The sequence below is a fragment of the Copadichromis virginalis genome, linkage group LG15 (genome assembly GCF_057382275.1).
Source record: "Copadichromis virginalis isolate Kocher_CV1m ecotype Utaka linkage group LG15, C_Virginalis_male_GT1.1, whole genome shotgun sequence".
Lineage (NCBI taxonomy): Eukaryota > Metazoa > Chordata > Actinopteri > Cichliformes > Cichlidae > Copadichromis > Copadichromis virginalis.
Genome location: NC_140632.1, coordinates 37893957 through 37918238, shown reverse-complemented (window position 1 = coordinate 37918238; position 24282 = coordinate 37893957). Strand labels below are relative to the sequence as shown.

Below are 24282 nucleotides of genomic sequence, written 5' to 3'. Positions count from 1 at the left end.
GGCCTTGTTGCAGTATTCAATGATGTTTCTTTGGTTTTAAGCCCCTGGCTCCTATCTTGGTTTTAGTTTACATCTCTTTCCTCTCTAATGTTCTTATGTCTGTTCATGTCTCTGTGTTCTGTTTTGCATTGCTTTGTCTTGATTTTGTCTTTGATTTCATGTTTAGTTACTTGCTGTTTTGTCGGTCCTTTGTCTGCACTGTCTAGTTTAACTTCCCTCTCCTCGGTATTCCTGATCTATCTCCCAGCTGTTTATCCCTCACCTCATTATCATGTGTATAAATGTCCTACCCTGGTCCTTCGTTGCCTGCTCAGTCATTGCTGCTTGTTTCCTCCATGTCAACACGCAGGAAACGGACTCCAACCCAGAACCTTACAACAAGGACTCCAACCTTCAGTAGACAGCCCACCGGCTCAACCAGGTGCTGTAGCAACAAAATCAATTCAGAGTGTAGTGAAAGTGAGTTTGAAGAAGCATCAGTGAACTCTGAGATGAGCCAACTTTTCAGAAATTCAAAACAGGAGATGCTCCCTGATTTAATCTAAATTCTGTTAGATTCAAAAAGAACAGCTGCATTGTGTGTGTGAAAGATTGGCAGGACGACACATCATCAAGTACAAGAAGCACTTACACAACACAGATATTTTTATAGGCTGGCACAAACAGACTATTCAACTGGGCTGAACTCTGCTTAAGATAAACATGTTTTTTTTTTCACCCATAATTTTCTGTTTGTGACAAAAATACAAAAAACGAATGGCACCTTTTTAACTAAGGTCAATTCTGAATATTAATTATGTGGTCTGCATTGTTTGGAACTGGAATAAAGTAAATATCTGTTAAGTATTTTTACTTAAATAATCATGGCTGTATTGACTTTAAAGACCCACAAATGCTGGATGAGTAACAAAAAAATGAACTCTACAAAAGAGTTAAATACATTTACTTGGAACATCTGTACTATATTTGACTAAATTAAAAGAGCATGAAGGGTGCTGACCTTAAAAACATAATTTTGTTTGTTTGTTTTATGTGGGGAAAAAACCCAAGAAACCTTCTTCCTTTGTGAAGGCAGATTAACATCTTTATTTCCCTCATGAAATAATAAATACAAATAATAAACAGAGAAATGAAGCAATACTTCTAACTACACTGTGCAAGTCTTTAAACATATTTATTCTGATGATAGAAACATGGAATTTTTCACTTGGACGTGGATGTCACTGTGCACATTTAGCTACAGCAAAGAAGAAAGTAAATAAATCAATTTATTTTCCTACATTTTAACCTTTGCAAACAATCACAGATGAGAAGTGACAGGAAATGAGAGGAAAGAGATGCAACAAAGGACCCTTGAAGGAAATTTAACTGCAGCTTTGTTCAAACCACCATGATGACTCCCCCCAGCCTGTCGCAACAGACGGCTGCCCCATCCTGAGCTGATGTCTTCCTGTTATAAGGGAGTTTTTCCTTCCTACTTTTGCCAAGTGCTTACTCATACAGGGTTGTTTGGGATTTTCTCTGCATTATTGTAGGGTCTACCTTACAATAACAAGCGCCTTAAAGTGACTGCTAATGTGATGTGGCGCTATATAAATTTAATTGTGTTGTAACCTATCATCACATTTCAATTTTTCAGATCCCTTGCAAGCTTTCACAACTTACCGCTACAAGCAAAAATAACAGAGAAATGTAAGCTTTGTGACAAGTCATGAAAAACAATCCTTCTTTACTGTAAAGCAACTGAAGCCTCTGAAATAATCAGCTATGACACATTTATTTTTCTTTGTGTCATGCACTGACCTTGTGACAAACTACCCAGCAGTTGAGCACAAGCCTTTGCTTTTTTCTGACGCAATAACCTCTAGCCATCAGGTCATTGGAAATAAGTCAATATCAGTTACTAGTGTGGATAAAATCTGGAAAAATAGGTTATGGTGTTGAAAACTAGACTAGATTAGACTTAGTTTAATGTCACTGAAAAAGTATAGAACTCAAACAATAAAGAGCAGTTTGCCATCTAATCCAAAGTGCAAGCAATATATGAACACATGCATATACAATATGTACACTCTGAGATAATACACAAGACTACACGCCCCCCATTTTGCCAAAGGTTTTATGAGCCCACATCTTGGGATTCGTATCTTGTGAGTAGCAATAGAGCCACTCATGCTGTCTGAGTCACTGCGGCCGCATGAATTCAAGTTTGCATTGTGAAATCACCTGGCCAGCAAACACATTACTCAGATATGAGATGTGTCACAACCGGGCTCCACCCTCCCGCTCCTCCTCCCCTTCTATTTTTAAACAGGTTTTACTTCTGTCCATAATGAAAATATTTCTGTCCCCAGAGGAGTGAGCGCTCAAGGCCACATGTGTTAATGCCCTCCAGTTTATGGGCCTTTACGTTACTATAACAAAAGCTACTTTTTAAGAATATGTTTTTTTAAATGGTAAATGGCCTGTATTTGTTTATTTTCTAGTCCCTAAGGACCCCAAAGCGCTTTACACAATCTGTCATCCACCCATTCACACACACATTCACACACTGGTGATGGCGGCTACATTGTAGCCACAGCCACCCTGGGGCGCACTGACAGAGGCGAGGCTGCTGGACACTGGCGCCACCGGGCCCTCTGACCACCACCAGTGGTCAGAGGGCCAGTTTATTTTAACAAACTTAGAGAAACAAAATGATAATCTGAGATAATAATGGAAATTACACAGCAAGAATGACAAACTAATGGGAATGACACAAAGGCCATGTTTGGAAAGCACTGACAGCAGCTCTTCGTGTCCGGTCATGCCGGATGATAACCCAGACAGTCTGAGTTTGTACCAGGATTAAAAGGCTTCATCGTGTGGGCAGTTTCAACAAATAAAAAGATATAAATGTGGATTTTGTTTCATTTTACATTTGTTTGAATTATAGTCCAAATTAAGCAGTTGAAAGCTTGTGAAACAAGTTTCCCACAGATATACTCACATATACAATTTACAGAATTATCTCTAACTCAAAAGACAAACAGCTTAACCCTGTGTGCACTGAATTAACAAAAAACAAATACTGTGTGAACATATTCATAATAATAATAATAATAATAATAATAATGGATTGCATTTATATAGCACTTTTCGGGGCCATCAAAGCGCTTTACAATTCCACTATTCATTCACTCTCACATTCACACACTGGTGGAGGCAGCTACAGCTGTAGCCACAGCTGCCCTGGGGCACAGAGTGAGCACCATTTTTGCAGATATTGTATGAAAACGAATCGTTAGTTATGATCTGCTGCCTATCTTGGCCAGGTCTCCCTTGAAAAAGAGGTTTTTAATCTCAATGGGATCTTCCTGGTTAAATAAAGGTTAATAAATAAATAAATTAGTTTGAAACTGTGCAAAAGCCGCTTCATCCTGTGTGCAAGAATCAGAAGAAAAATACCTTATTAATCCTTAAGGAAACTCCAAGACAATAAGAACAGTAACAGTCTGAACTAAATTAAATAATACAATTTATTGCAAAGTTAAATGATATAATATATTTAAATGAATGTAATTATAAATATCCACAATATTACAGCGATTAAATATATGATATGATTGACATTTCACTCTAAACTATAAAACTTGTTATTTGTTATTTTCACTATAGAGGATGTGCAAAAGGGTGTAACTAATGTACTTGTGTACTGTACAACAAGATGAAGGAATTGTATGGAGAGAGAGAGACACAGGCAGGAATGATTTCCTGTGTTGTTCAGTGGTGCATTTGGGTAATCTCAGTCTCTCACTGAACGCGCTCCTGTGACTGGCCAGCATGTCGTGGAGTGGGTGGGAGGTATTGTCTAGCAGGTATTATAAGGTATTGCCCTTATCTTGGACAACATCCGCCTCTACAACACCACCTTAAGGGAGTCCAGCTCCATCCCCAAACATTACTGGCCTCGAGGATCAGTTTATTGAGTCTGTTGGCATCTGAGACCCTCAACCTGCTGCCCCAGCATGCAGCAGCATAGAGGATGGCACTGGCCACAATAGACTCTGACAGCATTGACCGACAAATGTTGAAAGACCTCAGCCGCCCCAAGTGCAGAGGTGTTTTTAACAGAGCCCAGTTTATTGTCTATATGTACTCCGAGGTATTTATAGTCCTCCATTGTCCACACTGAACCGCTGGATTGAAACAGGGATCACCGGTTTCCTGGTCCCTGCCACGCTGCTTGGCCATGTGTACATTCTTCCACATGTTGACTATTGCAACCCCCCTCAACCCCCCCCGCTCCACCCCCAACAAAAAAACAAAAAACAAAAACACATACAGACAAAAAAACAAAAACACTAATTATTTGTTTCTCACAAACACTCTGTCATATAATTTGACCTCTGGTCAACCTGCCCATGAGCCAAGTGAATCATTTCCTGTCTCATGGACACAACTGGGAATGACAATTGGCAGTCTTCCAACAACTGTGATGTATTGGAATTAATTGTTTTGACAAATGACACAACTGATCTGGACCCGTATTTTCTGTTAGGATGTGTGAGCTCACAGATTTCAGTGAGGGATAAAACTTTAAGACTGAGTGTAATTATCAGCTAGACGTTAATGGTGGTAAATTAATATTTTAAAAAAATTACAACCACAATCCCCCCAAAATTAGGACAGTGTGTAAAATGTAAAACAGAACACAGTGATTTTCAATTCTCATAAATCCAATGAAAAAGACACATCCAATGTTGAAACTTCCAAAACTTTAAGGAAACAATAAGGTCATTTTGAATTTGATGGCAGCAATACGTGTCAAAAAGGTTTGACAGGGCCATGTTTATCACCGTTATCACCTTTTAACAGCAGTCCATAAGCCCAAGGAGACCAGCTGATGGACTTGGATCGGAGCATATGTTGCTGTAGAACCTGTATAAGCCTTTCAGGATTGATGGGGCCTTTCCAGATGTGCGAGTTGTCAATGCCGTAGGCACTAACGCACTCCTATACCATCAGAGACACAGGCTTTTTAAAGGACTAATGATAAAATAATGAGCTTGATGGTCCCTCTTCTCTTTAGTCAGGAGGATGGAACGTCCATGTTTACTAAAATGAATTAAAATTTTTGATTCAACAGTTTTCCTTCTTTTTTGCATGATAGAGCTTTAACCTCGTTTGTGGATAGCATAACAAACACAGTGTTCACAGTGTTTCTGAAATTGTGTCCAAATTTGTGGAGGAGGATGTTTGCAGATTTGTGAAGTCTGCATCTGTAAGTTGCTCTTTTTATATTATGTTGCCAGATACCCTAACCTGCAGCATGGTCCTCCAGTTGTGTCTCTCAAATATCACTTTCTTTTCCAGCTTTTTGTTGCACCATCCAAAATTTTTTGAGATGTTTTGCTCCCCTTGAATTCACAATTTGCTCATATTTTCTATGAAATAGTTATATTAAATATTACATTATATGGTTTTTGAGATTAGAAAATGATTACATTGAGTTTCTATTTACATAGCACCCTTACTTTCTTTAGAATTGGGACTGTGTGATAAAAGCTTCATGTCAACGTTTTCCAGCAGCAACAGCCTAATGTGAGATCTTCTCATGTGTATGATCTGTTTTTCACTTTTAAGTTGTAGTAACTTTTAGTCACAGATATTAATACACAGCACTAAGCTGAGTTACTTAAGCAAGCTTTGAATGATTATGATAGGCGCTCTAAGATTAATTAAATGATTCATCCATAAACAATTACCCGTCATGACTCACTGCCACGACTCTATAAAATATTAGGTATGGATCAAAAGTACATGTGTCACGCATTATTCCCGTATAGAAACCGATTCTTGTAAAAGAGGTCAGTTTAAAGGCGTACAGCTAAAAATAAACTGTTGCTTTTTTAACTAAGAAGATTTATGGGGGCGCTGTCGAATATGAAACGCTGTAATACATGGCAATACACAAAAGGTGGATTTAAAATCAGTTTGAAAACACAAAAAAACTCAAAACAGTTCAATCTATAAACGAAACACTGGCGGAATCGTTCCGCTTCCACTGCGTGTGTGACGTCAACCGGAACTGACGACGGCAATGAACGGAGTCGTTTTTAATGTAAAAGGTTTTAACGTAAAATAAACTATAGTTTTTTTTATTTTTGGCAGGTTTAAATTGAAAGATTTGATATATTTAAAAATGTGCCTTTAATTTGTGAAATTCACTTTTAAGATATCCGAAAAGTAGTTTGACCTCCATACCCAGGATGCACTTCGGCTTGCCATCTTGTCGCGTAAGGAGAGCGGCGGGCAGGAGTTAGCTGCCCGTTAGCTCACAGCCGCCGTAGTAAAGTGGTTATCTGTCAGCTAGTTGCTAGTAGCTGCTGCCAAAAGTGAGCTGTCCCCACGGCGAGAGCCAAACTTCGCCGACTTTGGGACGTTTTCTTCCCACACTGCTGGATTCTATATTATTTTTTGACAAGCCGAGGAGTTGTTTACATCATGATGTCGCACATGCTGGTGCCGAGGTAGGGAAAAGTAGCTAACATCAGATAACTTGGCTAACTGCTCAGAAGTACATATATAGCTGAGAGAGGAGAGTGGTCTGAGACACCGGGCCCGCCTCAGACTAAAGTACCGGTGGCAGCTGCTCAGCAAGAACTTTGACAAGGGCCTGTTTACAACTCCGCTGCCGGGACACAAGGAAGGCCGACCGTGTGTGTATGTGTGTGAGGGACAGTGTGTGAGAGGGAGAGAGAGGCCGGGAGGAGGAGAAGAGCTTCGGCCCGTCTGCTGCGACCGGACACCGCGGAAACGTTGCGGGACTCCTGTCGCGGTCTGGCCTCGGTTGTGACACGTTTTTTTTCCTCGGACAGGAGGGAGAAGAAAGAGGAACGGTATGGAAATGTACTGTGACGGTACATGCCTGTGTCAAATCCTTTATCTGTGAACACTTAGCAAGAGCAGTAAGCACAGCTCTTGGTTTCATCTGGGAGCTGACAGAACTTGACGCAGTTAGTCAACATGTCGAAAATGCAGGCGAAGAAGAAAAGTTGTTTCCAGATCACGAGTGTAACGCAGGCTCAGGTGGCGGCGAACACCATCCCTGACGACGCCGAGAGCTTGGACGATCCGGACGAATCCCGGACGGAGGATGTGTCGTCGGAAATATTTGACGGCTCTCGGGGTGAACTGGGGGTGTGTGACAGGAGCTCATCCGAGGAAACCTTAAGCAATGCCGGAGAGTCTCAGGAGGGCCAGCTGCCTAACACGGGGCCTGTCAACGGGGGGCTCTCTCATAATATCAGTATGGTCTCTGGGCGTGCTACCCCACATAGTGTTGGAGGAAGTGTGGGCATGTCAGCTACAGCTCAGCCCTTTGTTTCAGGCTCAGCCACCACTGCGGTCCCTGGTTCCACTGTATCTAGCACTGCTGCTCAGACAGCTCCCGTGAGCACCAACTTTACTTCCCGTTTCAGAGTTATCAAACTTGACCATGGTACTGGAGAGCCCTTCAGACGGGGCAGGTGGACATGTACTGAGTACTATGAGAGAGATTCAGATTCAAATATTAATCGGAGTGACAGTATAAAGTCCACTTTGACTCATGACCTCAGTTTAGACCGGGACAGTGGATTAGGAGCCACTGGTAATTCTGTCTTCACTAGCAGTTCTCAGACTTTGGACACCACCACGGAGAGCGGCTACTCTGCCTCTGTTGGAAACCCCGCCCACCCACACCCTTCAGAGTCTTGGCAGCAAGGCTACAGCTTGGCTTCTCAGATAGGAAGCGGAGCAAGTGCCTTCCAACCCACGGGGTACACAACTTCATCATCACAGCAATCATATCAGGCTCAGGTTAATATGTTGCCTGTAGCTGCTCAGACCTTCCCCTCTAACAGCTTCAATGGTGTGCACCAATCTACAATGCAGCAGAATACTTCCATGCCTGCTACCCCACAGGCCCAGCAGTTTCCTTACTCAACTCATCAGCCCCACTTTGGCTCGAGCGCTCAGAACCTTCCTGTGACTTCCATTGCTGTAGGACCCCCAACTAGACAAGTGTCCCCACCTGTAATGACCCCTACTGGTCCTGGATCAGTGGTGCCAGGTGGAGAAGCAGCTTCAGCCCAGGGCCTATCGCTGCAAGCTGGTGGCGCACCATCTATGGTAGCCCCCTGTCAGGCCGCTGGTCAGACTCAGCCTTCAGGAGGGTTAGGCATTGCTCCTGCACCTTCCACCACCACTACCTCTCACAGCGGTGGCCATAATGTGCCTTCCACAGTGCCCAGTATAACCAACACTTCTCCGGGTGTGCCAAGTCCCGGACACCCAGGAGGACATATCCAGCTCCAGGGGGCTCACGGAGGAGCCACAGTAGGCCTTCCCCCCGTCTTCAGTAACCAGCCAGATGATAGCGGACCGAATACTGATGCCCTACCTCAGCACACTGCCGGTGTGGTGCCAGAAAAAGATGGTGTGAATCCTCTCAGCGAGGGCCCCAACCCACCCTCTCCTGCTGTCAACAGCCTCTTTGGCATCCATATTACCATGGATATGGACGGGGACAGGTAAGAGAGTAAACAAATGCCTACAAGAAATTTTCATTTATTTATTTGTACTTAAAATCTAGCACTAATAGACTTCTACAGCTAGCGACTTTGTATCTGGAAGTGTGCCCTCACACTAAGCATTGTTGTTTCATTCTGGAGCAGTGTGGTCATACTCAACACTGTGTAGAACACCTCTTTCGTCATCACTGCCCAAATAAAGCATGTTGTGACTAAGTATTCAGTAGTACAAACACAAAGCAGTATTTAATTTTTTTTTTCCGAGTTATGTTTTTGAGGAAGTTTGGATTCGAGGAGTAGAGGGCAAATAAAAACGGGTGTAGATGGGAGCTAATTTCTGTCTTTGTCAGTAATGGGGCACTCACACTGGATCAAGTCCATACTGAATAGTTGTCTTTTCACCATCCCTTAAACTCCTGTTCAGCCACAGAATGTGTCTCTGCTTTTGACTGGACGATAACGGGCTCTCGAATAAGTTGCAACACAGACAGTAGGTGTTATGCAGCCACCTCCCCAAATGTGGCTTTAAAAAAAAAAAAAAAAATTCTCCTTTCTGTCGAGAGATGGTTAGCATACTCACCATGAGCAGTTTTCCCAGTCTTCCCAACCTTGTTAATGCAGACGCCTCACTTGCTTACACAGTGGGCTTCTAATGTACACGTGGTCTACTTTAGGGTCTGTCGAATGGCCTTTGCAGACCTTGAGCTGAAATGTTGCTGGTCTTTTCGACGCAGACAGTACTGCTGGAGAGGTGATGTCTGAGCCAAGAATAACCTGGATGGCGTACACACACACACACACACACACACACACACACACACACACGTGTGTTGGTCTCTGTTTATTAATGTGCTTATTGTGCATGACATAGTTAGAGCAGTAGGGTGTGTGTGTTTGAGGAGAAGAGTCCTGATTTTTATTGCCTTTAGTCCAGATACTGATGAAGCAAGTCATATTTGCTGGAGATTTTTTGTCTTAGCAGCATTAAACAAGGCTGAATATAATGAGCGGATCGCAGTGTGCGTCATCATAAAGTGCCGATTTCTTGCTGTGCACGTGCGTGAGACTGAGTGAACGAAGGTGACATCAGTGATTGTGTAGATTGTGGCAACAGGACAGGACGTGTCAAGAAGGTGGTGTGGACAGACGGGAGACACACACCTACATGACAAACACCTGTGGAAATGATAGTAGGCACGTAAGCTGTTTGTGTGTCAGCAATGACACAGCTGACCAAGTCAGCTGAACGATAGCTACCTTCTGCTCTGTCTACTTTAAGGTCTGTTCTGAGTCGTCAATGTTGAAACATCAACTTCATTCAGTGTTGACTCATGATATTCTGATATATTGTCTTTGTGTGCACTCGCTCTGCTCTAACATTGTAGCAGTACTGTGTGCTGACATAGGTCCATCACAATTAGCATTACAGCAACATGGATAGTGTTACATTGATCTAATATCAAATGCCGCCCCTCTAAACCCAGGCTCAATAGGTTTAGTTAAAATTCCAGTTCAAAGATTCTTGGTCCTGCACATGACATGGGGCATATTCAACTGATGAAAAACTAGTTGAGCTCATTCGGCTACATGGGGTGACGCTTTCTGATGCTTAGAAATGTTGTTTAAAAGCCTTTTTTTTTTTTTTTTTTTTTTTTTTTTTTTTTTAAATTTAAAAAATGTTTTATTTTTTTTTCCCCCTGCCCCGAGGTCTGACCTGAAACTGTAAGAGATGCTGTGCCCTGTTACAAGCATACAGAGTAGATGTTGACCTTTTGGTTAAAGTTCATATGTCAGTACTTCAGTTTTTCACTTTTCCTCCTTTGTTGCTGCTCGTGGCTGCAAGTGCATGTTGCTATTTATGAAACAAATATAACATTTTATCTGTTTCACGTGCTCATTTTTCACAGACCTCAAAACCTTTGTGAGGAGAGGTTGTGGGGAAAAACGAGTTGGGCTGCCGGTGGCATCATTTTTATGCACATCTCTTATAGTGTCATGTTAACTTGTAACTCATAACTCTTGTAAGTCTCAGATAGAAACGGATTGTAAAAAAGGAAAAGTTTTTAATGAAACACACCCAGCTTGTCCTCTTCCCGTTGGGTGAACGACCGCTGTCTCGCTTAGGAATCTGTTCCAAGTTTCATTGTTCTGTTTTGAATTAGAGTGCATCACAAAAAGTGGAACAAAGCATTGTGGGGGTGGAGTTGTGAGATGACAATGATTTTCCTCCAGCTTGGAATGGTTAGTGTCTATGCTCGGCGGTCTTCGCCAAATAAAGTGATGAAGCTGCCCCGGGACAAATCGATTTCCATCAGTTGGAGTAGTTGGCTCTCAACTCTCCCATTCCTAACTGTTGTAACGCCTCAGTTAGGAATGTTAATTAATAATGTGTAATTGATGACATTGTTTCAAGCGGCCCAGCAGTGGAGGCTTAATTATGCAACAGGATAAAATGCAGTCTGCAGCTAATTCTGAGACTGTTTGCCATTTTGTTGTTTCATTTTCAGGAACTGAACATAAATCAGATTGATTATGTACCTGTAGGTCATGTGATTATGCTTTAAAAATGCCTTCTGTTTTCACGTGTTATTACTAAAAAATACTACTCCTGGTTTATTTATATCCCGGTACTTTGCCCCATGCCCTCCACTTCTTACTAGAGCCTTTTTCCTTACATCTGACTTTTCTCAGCTGCTCCCGCACAGCGTCCACCTTTCCCTGCCCGATACCGTTGCCATTTTTCTTGAGGAAGTTCAGGCAGGTCCTGTTTGTTTTCTGTTTGTCTTTTTGAAATACTGTTTTGACTCATTTTCTGTGCTAAAGTGTAGGTTTGGCTGAGATGAAGCTTCCAAAATGGTGAAAATGAAAGATTAATTACAGCTTCTGTATATTGTTGCAAGTGATTATCTTGTATGGGTGGTGATCATGTAGATTATATGGCTTTGAGACCTTTACAGAAGCAGATTGGTGGTGAGAAAGCCCACGTCCGAATCAGTCTTTACCTCAACAGACCAACAGTACAAAGTCCATGTTTTTTTTGTTTTGTTTTTAAAAGGGAAGAGAAGCAGTGTCATGTGTCTGACATGTTTTGCTCAGACACCTACTCTCACCAACAACATGAAAGAGCGTTTCTGTAGTGAGGACCCATCCGATCTGCAGAATCTGCCATCATGTGGTGACAGAGAGGGCAGTGCCGTAAACTGATTGTCATGACGTTGTCAGAGGTTTACATGTGGAAATGGCTTGTTTACCTTTCCTCACCTTTGTGCATATAAGCACCTTCATATTTGAGAGCTCCACACTGAGTTGTATGCGAAGAATATGAATGGCAGTAACCCAAGTGAAGGGAAATTTCCGGTCATTCTGCATGTTTGAAACAGCTACCATATAATCACACGCTTTGGTTTATAAACTTTAGGTTTCCACCAGATTAAAAGACTGCTGCTCTTATCTGCAAAGCAAGCTGATCTACATGTGCCAACCAAAAGAGGGCAAGACAGCTGCCAGACTTTCTCAACTTCCCTGACAGTCCACTAATGTCAGCACAGTAAAGTTGCGGAAACTCAAATATTACGCTGTGAATTTCTCCTCATTCACATTGAATGTCACACAAAGCTTTGTGAAAGGTCAGACGCACAGTGAGTTCAGTTTTAGGGGAAACTGTGATTGATCTGCCTCCAGAGGAGTTACACTCCTGCAGCATTTTAGGGGAAGAGTGATACTCAGTTAGTGGAGAGTCATTTTACTGTAAGGGGGGCAACATTTAATGCAGATGGCATTCTTTAAAGCAGCTGCCAGCAAGAATGTGTTAACAGTGGATTGACTTAAAGCTGAGTAAGAGTTTAGCGAGTAGCTCAACGGTTAGCCTGTAATGGTTCTCAGCTGACTATTTTGTCACAAATGAGTTGTTTTGGATCTCATCTAAAGAAGAATACTTAAGCCACCTTTTCCACAGTTTCTCTCTTCCATGCCTATAATATATATTGGTAACTAGGGCTGCCACAAACGATTATTTTGATAGTCGACTAGTCACCGATTATTTTTGCGATTAGTCGACTAATCAGATCATCATCCACTGGACGTAAAACTACAGCTTATTGCACCAGCATGCATCTGCTCTTATATAACTATCATTAGCTGACAGCTTTAAGTGTTTACGGTATGTGCTAACTAAAAATAAAGACAAGATGATCGTTTATTAAATTTTAATGAAATTTGCAGATTGTTTCGGTGAATTTTAATAAACTCCTTGCTATCTAAAATATAACAGGACACTGGAGTATATTCTTGAGCATCTCACACTTCTGATAATCAGTTGTTTATTCAGCTGTGTAAAAACTATAACTTTAATCTCAGGATTTTCTCAGGAACAAATAAAATACTAAAAAAGCCAAACAATAACATTTTGAAGTTATCTAAGTGACTTATATATATTAACCTGAGTAGCGAAAGACGGCAGTGGGTTTGAAAACGATTTGCCGGTAAGCCTTGCCCCCGGCTAGCTATCGAGCTAGTGGGTAACAGACTTCTCCGAAAACGTCGGAGCGCTTTTGAAAATATGTGGTGTCTTGATAAACTGAGCAGATATTTGAGGTTTCCACAGCTACATTCTCGCCTGAAAATATGTTAAACATTTATTTTGTGATCCAGAAAGAATAATAAGAGTGATATTAAAACTAACTAGCTGCCGCCATTGTTGGAAACTGAGCTGGGCTGCGCTATGAATTCTGGGACACAGCTTCTTCTTCTTCGGGGTTTAACGGCAGCTGGCATCCTTGTACATGCAGTGCTGCCATCTTCTGTTTCAGTCCGTTATTACACTCCTAAATCCTACAACTTATTCCTGCGTCTTTTGTGATCTTACAAAGCTTCAAACGACGCGTCGACTATTAAATCAGTCGTGGACGATTTTGATAGTCGACGTAATCGTGACTAGTCGACTAATCGTGGCAGCCCTATTGGTAACTTTTGGTAATATTTTTCCTTAAGAAAGCATGTCTACTTTCAGTTTTGATAGTCTGAATGTGCATGTGTTGTAGTGTCTTACCCCCTTTGACTTGTAGTTGGAAAAGATTGAGAACAGTGTGGGATGAACAGGCAGGTTTGGGGATGGTGTCTGTGTGTGTGTGTGTTGGTTGGTTTGGTTTCTATAGTGCCTGGAGACAAGGCAGCAGCTATTTTCCACAGATAGCTGACCTGCCTGAACTTCCAGGGGACATATTCCAGGACTGCTGAATGGCTGTGATTGTGGGATGCCCCGGGCTGGAGACTGAGCAAGCGGGTCTGCAACAGCTCCGTTTTTGGGCGAGACCTCTCAGCTTGCCCTCCTGTCTGTCTCCGTCTAGCGTGCTGGCTCTGTTTCTTGAAACGGAGCTGGTAACACACTCTGTCTGTTTCTAAACTGCTGATGCAGTTTTTTTGTTTGCCATAACTGTCTTTTCTGGTTTAATTAAATAACAGTGCTGTTCTTTCATCAGAAGCCTCAGGTCATACTTGGGCTTCCCTCTGCTTTAAATTTGTGCTGGAAGTTTAGGGGTTGAGCAATCACCAGCATTTTTTACATGCTTAATAACCGACCAAATCTGGCTTTTAATCGTGCCTCCTCAAACTACCCTTACAGTGCTGATTACTGGTTTCACTAACTTGGCCAAAAATGGCCCTCTTCATGTGATGGCACAGTAAATTGATTTTAAGATTTTTTTCTTAGGTTTTTTTATTTTATTTTATTTTTATAAATAAAGACTCACAGAGGTCAGTGGTGTGAGGTAAAGTGGCGGAAAAAGTTAGCATAGCAGGACCCACCCTGTTATCGCAGCAAGATGTGGTCAGGGGATCACTTCCAAATAGGACGGGTCTGCCAAGGCAAGTAAACAGCCAAGAGCCTGGCGGGCCACTGTAGCTAACTCAGTTTGTGCTGGAAGCAAAGCAATTAAATCAACCTGAGTACGTTCCAGGAATGAGGACAATGTCTGTAAACCGATGGTGTTTTTTCAAATCTGAGTATAAAACAGGTTCGACTGAGTGGTTACAGTATGATAGTTATGCTTCAGCTCTTTTCAAAGGGTGGCCTCCCAGGTGAGGGACTAGCTGTTGACAGGTCCTCGTTGCCAGTTTGTACTTCCTACATGTGACTGATGTGTAATGTTCCAGTCCATGTTAGCGATGTCACCAGAAGCAATACTTCTGCTGTACCAATCGATACCTAAATTCTGAAAACGCAGTGTTATTTGTTTTTTATTTGGAAACTGTTGACAGCGGATGTACAGAGGCAGTGAGGGACAGCATATGGCTACACGTTTTAAAGTCTAGCCTTATCATGCTGTAAGAAGAAGCAAACCCACAAACGAAGGAAAAACTACATGTGGAAGACGTACACTGGTGCAGCCTGATACTGAAAAAGCAAAAAAGCTGGATTGAATGTTGGCAACAATGAACTGATCCATGGTTTGATCCATTCAGTCCTGTAGTGTCGTGTGTTGACTGTGCGATAGCTTAGCTGCTAGCAGCAAAACTAAGCTTAGCGATGTGGCTGCAGGTTGGAGATATTTCACAGCTGCAACACTCACACATTCTGTTTGTGTGTTTGCAAAAGTGTTTTCTTAGCTACAAACGCTGAACATGAATCGACATGATCAGAAAGACTTCACCACAGCGATGCTTTCTCTCGACGCTTGTTATTTGGTTTATATATTATATTTGGTTTAACAGTTGTTGAGAAGTTTTTAGTAACATAATGAATTCTCCCCAATTCGATTATATGACACTTTACTCCAGCTGTTTGGCAGCTCCCCATGCAAAAAGCCTATGAGAAGGAAAAGTAAATAAATTCGATTAATAGCGCCTTTTCATTTTAAAACAATTTTCATTTAATTCACACAATCCTCACAGTTAGGATTACAGCTTATTAATTTAAAACTGGTATCGGATTGGTAGCTGTAGATGCCCACACCCAAGGTATTCGATTGGATTGGAAAATGCTGGATCGTTGCATCTCTGCTTAGTAATGCGTGCAGAAGGTTGGCTGACCTGTTGCTGGCTGTGAATTTACCTGATATTACACGTGCTATTTGCACATCGGTGCAGGTGGATACCATGTGGACTTTTCACCAGTCAACTTATTAGTGCAACAGCATTTGATGTGCCGATCAAACTCCGTCAGTGAAAAGCTTGTCACGTGTACAATTGTTATGTAGCAGATGATAAAATGCTTACCAGCGGTATCTGTGATTACCAGGAAACTGTATCATGGTTTGTTTTCTTGAGGTTTCTTTATTTAAAGTCTAAATGTAGTTTTGTTTTTTCTCTTTGCGACTGCTAGTGCTTTCAGTTTTAGGAAGTGAGTTTAGGCTAAGGGCCAAGAAAATCCTTTTTCCACTTTCACTGGCCGGTTCAGACCAAAATTGCATGCAACTCGGTGACCATTAGGGCACTTTTGCATGTTTAAAACGGTACTCTTTTTGACGACTGTGGCGCTTCAGTGTCTTCTTCCTCAGAAGTCACCTCACTTATGTCCGACTTTGTTATCTCCATCTGTTGGGTTACGGTAAAATAAGATATTCTGATACAAAATAGAGGAAGTGAAAGAGAGAAAAGCTTGTCAAAGTTTATTCGTGGACTGTTTCTTTGCAAGTGTCATATGCTACGATTTTAGGGCAACTGGGCAGAACTGGTCACACAACCAAGTTTCACTTTCTTATTCTCCTTTTGATTAATTCTAAAAAAAAAAAAATGCTTAAAATGAGAAATCAAAAGAGGGCAGAAGGAGAAGGAGCTTGTAATGGGGAAGGGCAGGAAGAACGAGAACATTCAAATAATTTGGGGTTAATGCAGTGGAGAGGTGATTCAGCAGTTCTGGGATAATGTCTTTTTGTGGTTCAAGGCTTTCAAGGCTGACCGCAGATCAGAGCTGTTCACGAATAGAAGCCAGTCGGCTGCAAGTCTGTGGGATATAAAAGTCTTCTGCTCAGCAACAACCAGTTGCTTTAGAAAATGCGGAGCTGTGTGTCGAGCCATTCAGTCTTCTTAGAGAGAGAAGCAATGGCTGAACAACGAGGTTTTAGAGCCTCGGGCCCCGCAGAGCCCAAGATGTCTACATAGTGAGTAATGAGGATGTGTGGAAAGCATGGCAGGCAGCTGCATTTGAGTCATCCATCCTCTCAGAGCTCTCTCCTGCTTTCAGTGGGTTTAGTCTGGCTCACTGGTGCCTGTGACTCTTCACTGCTTTCTGGTCCTCCTCTGTGTATGTTGCAGTATGGCAGCGTGGGACTGACTGAAAGAGTGAAGTTGAGACTTTAGGACGGTGCTCATGTTTGGCTGCCTCTGTGATTGTCCTTTTCAGTAACCAATCACTGCCAGTTTTTTTTCCCTCTCCTTAAGTCTGTCTTCTTCCCATTGAGGTATTTCGAGTGTGTAGCTATGCAGTTAGACAAATCAGTTTAAAATCTGCACCTCATTTGACCTGGACAATTTTGGCAAAGAAAATAAAACGCGTTACAGTGGCTTCCTTTATTTTTTTTGCATTTTTTCCCCCTCAAAAACACAGTTTAATCTGGTTATGTGGGTGCAGCACTGCAGTCAGTTTTGAATGATTTAGTCACAAGTTCTCTACAAGTAAGGAAGACGAGCACAACCTGCTCGAAAGGTCAGCCGAGATCATATTTCTTTTGCAAGATGAATCTTGCATCCATTTCTGTCATCAACTGAGAAATGTGCAAATTCTGTAAGAACTTCCGTTTCCTTTCATACTTTGATGTACACTTTCATATTCAGTGGCCCGCTTCCTCTGCCGTCTTCCCCCTTTTCCTTTTCTGAAGTTGAGTTTGTCTCGAGTGTCTCCTCTTGTCTGCACTATGCCGCAGTTTAAGTTTGCCCCCAACACCGAAACACCTTCTCTGATGTCTTACAATGAGCAGACTTCTGCAAGGAAACGGACGTGAGTCATTGTGGCTGGGTAGTCTGATAACCATACAGTCGCTCATTCAAACCAACATCTGAACAGATGGCACCTTGGCTTATCACTGCATCAGGATGGATTTGTCATAAGTGCCTAAACTTGTTGTCTTTACTTAGGGAGCCTTTGCAGATTTATATCCCAGCTTCTAACAAATAACTTCCTCTAATTATCTTCAAGTATCTGCGGGTGTAGCTCAATGAAATATTTATTCTTTTCATAACGCTTTGTTGAACCTGTTGTGTCATCCCCTTATGAATCAGACTTGATTTCTTCAGGGGGGAAAATGCAGAAATTTGTAGAAGCACTAATCACGCCCATGTTGTTTCCCCCCCCCCCCCCCTTTTATACTCTTTAATTGCGAGCACTAATACTTTGTTGTTTTTCTTTCTTTTTTTGAAAAACATTAATCAGTGTGAGACAAGTTGACCTCTCGGACATCACCGTGGTGAGATGGGATGACTGGTTCCTTCTGAGCTTTCACACCGTCGTGCCTTTCTACTTTACGTCTGAGTCAGCCTCTATGTTTAACATGTTAAAATATTTCACCCACATTCTTATCAGCTGCTGCAGAGCTGTGAAACATGAACACAGCTGACACAGCGCTGCGCTTCAAGAATCCATATTTATAGTTTCTGCACTTAAGGGCTAATCATCCTTAAAAAAGCACTGTTGTTTTCTGTGCACCACTCATCCAATTCATCACTTTGCCACCCCCCTTGCTCTAGCTCAGAGCGAGGTTAGCCAAAAAAACTCAGTACCAAACAATGGAAAATATTCAGCTACCACTTCCCGTGTTGTCAGTGGAGTGTACCACATGAAGCAAGGCAGCAGTTAAGGCCAAGAAGGGTAGTGCGTTGGGATTTTATCGCTGAACTAGTTGCTGCGAGAGACCACGAGAAGCACTGAAGGGTAGTTGTTTGATAGATCCTGCTGTATGCAGTCTGAAAAAGTAGCTTATAATGAGCATTGGCACAGTGGCAGGGGTGATCTGAAAGCTCTCTGTGTTGCAGTGCAGTCTGCAACAATTAAGTCTTTTTTTTTTTTTTTTTCATCCAGCTTTCCAGGCATTGTGAATTGCAAAAGTGCATTTTAATGTAACTGACTTTTCACTAACAAACATGATAACTTTGCACTATATTTGACATCATTGCAAAGAAGTAAAATGAACCTTTGCATTGTACCCTCCCTGTAGGAGATAAAGATCTATATCAGGTTGAGTTTACCTCAGGGCAGTAAGTGAAATGCCCACGAGACACACCCAGTGTGTGGTATTTTAAAGGAGTTGGCTGTGATTTGTCACAGGAATCTGCTACTGCTTCATCTGCATGAGGGTATGAATGCATAGACAGCTGGGAGGGTCTTGAAGAACAGGCCTTAAATCAAAGCAGCTGCACTTGCATTGGAAGTTGCTACGTGTGAGTTATTTTATTTATTTTCGGAAACAATAAAGGGAATCAACTGCTCCCAACCCAGCTTTTATAGTCACTAAACTAAACTCAGGGAGCACTTGTCAGATAACGGTGCTCCCTGAGTCGCCCTGCTTTCCTGCTTGACCTCAGAGTTACGTGTGAGTGACAGGCCACTGTTGGTACAGAACAGCTGACGAGTCAAGACAGAAACAGAGCTGACGGCCAGTGTGGCAGAGTTCAGTAGGCCAGTGTCATGCTTCAGGAACCGATTCTACACTTTATTTAACCGGCAAAGTCAGTGAACACGAACGCAGCAAAGTGAAATTGAGCAGAAATGGTGGCTTTGTAGCTCCAGGCTGAAGCTATCGGTTGCCACCCAACTGAATAAGCCACCGCAGATTGTGAATTAGACTGACTCATCGGTGCTCATGGTAACAATTATGTGTAACTCGAGCAGAAATTAACACCCAGTGCTTACGAGAATGCTCATATCAGCGTGACATATTTTCACTAGGTTTTCTCTGACTTTTACATGTTTGCTTTGCTGAAGTGTTTTGCTGCCTGTTTTAACATTGCTAAAACCTGAACTGTGATGTTGTTCATTGAGGTTTTTCTAAGTTGAGCCACAGATGCCCCAACAAACCTCTTTTATTTCCTGCTTTCTGTAGCCTCCCATAAGAGAGTGGGCGGGGTCGTGCCGTCACTGCTGGGATTTTGTCAGCTACGGACGCGGGCTCGACCCCATGAAAAGGGTTACATCCCCGTTGGCCGATGAGCCGTTTGCGCTCACCGTGTTATGAGGAAAAATTCATACAACTGCTCGGTCCGCCGTCCACTTTCCAGTATATTTGGCCCACCATCAGGTCACACCCACACAAATGTAGTTTTTGGTGACCATAAATGGGGAGATGGCGCTCCAGAGGTGGGCTCAAAGAAAAATAAGTAGCATTTCAAAACCGGGTTGCAATCCCAAGTTAGGTTTATAGAGTCTGGTTTTGTCCCTAAATTTGTATTTTTTTTTTTTTTTAAAGTTATTTAAGAAAAAAATGCATTATTAAAATAAAAAATTGCGAGGCATTCATGTTTTCCTGTCACACCAGAGATTATGTCACTGAAGTTAACAGAACACGTAATGTAAACTGTTCTCAGAATGTTATCATTACCAAAGTATCTAAAGTCATAAATGGTGGTTACTGCTCCAAATGGTTCTTGCGTGTTTGATTTGGCAGGTCCTTTTTTCCACATGTGATAAATGGCTGTGACAGCGACCCTCCTTTATTGACAAAAGCACCGGCTGTTAAATCCCTCGTCAAGCATACATCATGAGACCAGGGAACAGCCTCTCAGATGTGACAGTATGGCGACTTTATGTCAGACTGCACAGCCAACAGGAGGCATCTTTTTTTTTTTTTTGGTAATCTTTTTGTAGAGTATTTTCTATTTTCTTTATTGCAGTAGACAGTTGATGGTGCTTTTGTTCAGTGTACCTGAGTGTACAATGGGACATAAGGTGTATCTGCTCCAAAAAGTTGTGAGAAAAACCTAAAGTAATTACATTTTTATTGTATTATAAAATGGATACATCATTCTTTCTTTTCTGCTTGCCTAGGTTTATGTAAAATGTACAAGTTAATAAGGAAAGGTGAAGTGTATGTTTTTTGTTTGTTTTTTTTTTTTGTTTTTTTTTCCCCGACTGGCAGCAGTCAGTTGGTGTTTCTGTGACCTGATTAAGTTTGTCATTTTTGTTCACTGTTTTGAGTCAGGTAAATAAATCCAGGACAACCTGTTCTTTGACAGCATGGATCATAAATTACCTCTCCTTAAATCTCAGGGCCTGTGATACTCTTTGAGGAGTCACGCAAGCAGTTGCTCGAGCTGGAGGCACTCTATGGCTTTTCACAACAGCTAATGCAGGAACAATGAGTAAACTGTAACTCTGATTGACAGAGAGTCAGAATAAGATCAAGTGTAGTCATGTGCACTTGTGATAAGTGACTTCCAAATTGATGCCTTAAGGCTGCGCAAGAGTCTTTTCGCGTTTTCTAACCAAAGTCCCCAGCAGCTGAAGGGCAAATGGGCAAGAAGCTGTTTTCAGTGCTCTTTAATATTCACCTTCAGCAGCAATGCAAGTGGCAGCAGGTGAAGTAAAGCAGCGGTCCCCAACCTTTTTTGCACCACGGACCGCTTTATGCCCGACAATATTTTCACGGACCGGCCTTTAAGGTTTCGCGGATAAATACAACAAAATAAAACTAGTACCGGTACCAAAAAAAAGAAGATTTATTCATAATACACGTGAAAAGACCCAGGAAAACCAAGTTAACGATAAAAACGATAACAAAATAATGCTGAAAACCGATAAAACTCCTGAAAACTATACATTTCACACCTGAGCCTCAACTCTCGCGGCCCGGTACCAAACGACTCACGTACCGGTCCGAGGCCCGGGGGTTGGGACCGCTGAAGTCAAGTACAAAAACGTCATTAATTTTTGATTATTCTGCAAATTGCCAAAAGATAAATTGAATTGTGAACTATGTTTCGTAAAGCCGAAAGTGACTTATTCATAGAGAACTCTTTTTTGATACACCAGAACGATTCACTGTTACCTTGGTCATTTACATGACTAATAACGGCTTCAGTTCCTCACATTAACTTTCAGTTTACTTGTCAAATGCAGCTCAGCAACAGCAACATGTATCCATTCTGCATGTGTGACTGTGACTTCAAGCACAAGAAGATTCTTTAAGGTTAAGAGAATGAAGCTGCGAGCAGTCTTCGTTTCTTCTGCAGCAGTGCTGTGATGTTAACAGTGGACTGCATCACCGCTTTGGTTGTTTTTTGATTGTCACACACAAACTGTGATGTCACCTCTGCCCCGAACCAACACCATACTCCGTATTAGTCAGCGGGCTGCAAAAATTGAGGTGCACAACTGACTGAAAGAAAACTGAACCATTCATGATGGCGACAACGGCAAACCAAAACTAAGAGGAAACAACAAATATAAAACTAGGTAATGATTCGATCCCTCCAACTGGGGCTGGGCAATATAGCCTAAAATCCATAATGCGGTAAAATTTGAAGCATGTGCGGTAACGATATATATCGCAATATATAATTTTTCTTCTGTATAACGTATTTTCCACACTAATACGGCACACTTGAAATCCTTTAATTTTCTCAAAAATTGAGAGTGAACCTTATAATCCGGTGCGCCTTATGTATGTATCCTGGTTGTGCTTACTGACCTTGAAGCGGTTTTGGATTGTTGGAGCATTACGGCTGCCGTAGTCAGGAGCCTCGCAGAGTAATCTGGGTCCAAAACTTCTCCTTTTGCAGTCTCTGCAATGCTTTTGACCAAAACCGGTGCAGCTTGATGACACCATCATTATGCGCTATCCCGGTATAGTCAAAACCTCTACCGCTGGCCAAATTCATATCGTTTCTACCGTATACCATTTATACGGCCCACCCCTACCTAAACCTGCATGTCTAATAAATAAAATGGCAAATTCTTTTTGTAAAACAATAAAAAAAAACATTTTACACTTTACTGGAGGCACTGTGGCAAATTTAAAAATGGACAGCTTTATATTCTTATCCAATAATTACAATATTTCAGTTTCTTAAGCTCTTAATATGCTCTGCTTCACTGTGAGGCGTCAGTGAAGGGTGTAACGTGGCTGTCACAACATCTAACTAAACCTGAAATGTGAAATTAAATTGAGTTTAATAAAAGGAGGAGAACAATAATTGTTATTTTAGTTTTCGGCATCAGGGAGAAATCCCAGAGAAACAAATAAAATGTTTGACAGAGTGGATTCATATACCAGTATATACACATGTTGCCATTGGTGGTGTTCAGGCTTGGTGCTTCCTCTATTTTGTGATAAAGGCTCCTTTTAAACTGTCACAAACTTAAATTATGACAACCTGTTGCTTTGGTGTCTCATCTCTGAGCTGGATTACCTTCTCCCTGTGGGTGAGGCTCCTGACTACCATATCTACCTCACCTGCGCTTCTTTACTATTGTTCCTTTTTTAGGGGGGAACAGAAGTGCTATGTTCACACACCATCTCTTACCAGTTGCTGACAGTGCGGAGCCTTGTAACTGGTGTACATTTTCTTTCACTTTTACTTGCTCTTCCTCCCACAAAGGCGAGTGCCAAGTAGTCTAAAGTAGACCTGCTTTATTGAGAGAGGACCTAAAGGAGCTTGCTAGCCTTCTGCCCACTTTAAAAGAAAACAAAGTCTGTTTATTTCCTTGAAATGAGATCTAAAACAGAGTGAGTGCAAAGGCAAACAAAGTCTCTATAGTCCTGTGCACTGTAATATAGTGTGTGGTATGAAAAACCAACCTTTTGCTCAGGGTAATGCTGAGAGGTGTGTGGTGACACGGTGGTTCCATATTTCCTTATAACTGCTTTCCCCCCCCCCTTATTTTTCCCCTCTTTCTCTACTTCCTTGATTTTTGAATGACTCCCCTTCACTCATCTTCTCTTCATACCTGGCGGCCCTCTTCTTTCATACAATGACCTCATTTTGCATGCAAAATTTTCCCCATCCCAATAAAACCAGGTATTTTGGCTCTGTCAGAGTTGATGTGACAGCTGCTGTCATGAAGTCTGTTGTTTGGGAGCTCTATAAACTGACAGTGTCTAAATACCGAAGCAGAGATGCAGAAAACTTGGGTTTACTGAGCTGCTGTTGGCTGGGAGTGGCACATATAAATCTATCAAGGGTTCGCATATGAAAACTCAGTGGTAGATCAGGCTCGACAGTCACTAGTACAGTATACAGTAGTGGATGGTTAACCCCACTCTTCTAGTTTTGGAACTGAATTCCTAAGCCACGCCGGATTTTGTTTTTAGGTCCTCCAGGGTGTTGTATATATTTAACCTGCGTAGTTTGTGATTTTGGTCGACCACCCCTGCAGACACTGTAGGAGGAGGCTCCATAGAAAGTTTTATATTGAAGATGCAGACGTGGCATATTAACCAGCACGAACCTTATAATAATTATTTTTCTCCCAATTTGTAGTCTCGTCTGTCCAGGATATTTTTAAAAAATTTTTTTTTTTAGAAATAGTGCTGATTATAGTAAGACAGTTTCTCAGACATGGATTAAAGCAAGTCCTCAACTACAAAAACATTCAATGATCTCCAATGGAAACAAGTTTCAGTCTAAGACTATGCTTAATCCATGTCTGGGGAAATGAGCCACAAAGTTTGGAGTGGACATGTCAAAGCTTTAAGTTGGCTGTTCATACAAATGACATGATTCTTGTTTTCCACCTCAGTACCCTGCAGACTTACCTTTAGCCTCCTTGACTCACTGCTCAAACCCAAAAAGGGAAAGACCA

At 41.9% G+C, this 24282-nt stretch overlaps 1 protein-coding gene across 3 annotated transcripts in view; it reads left to right on the top strand.

The window, feature by feature from the left end:
* Positions 1-6518: 6518 nt before the first annotated feature.
* tsc22d2 (TSC22 domain family 2) overlaps positions 6519-24282 on the top strand; it is a 30572-nt gene continuing 12808 nt past the window's right edge. For all 3 annotated transcript variants that reach the window (XM_085433240.1, XM_085433239.1, XM_085433238.1), the window contains exon 1: positions 6519-8555. In XM_085433240.1, coding sequence (XP_085289366.1) covers positions 7009-8555 — 1547 coding nt within the window. In that variant the 5' untranslated portion in view covers positions 6519-7008. The remainder of the gene's footprint in view (positions 8556-24282) is intronic.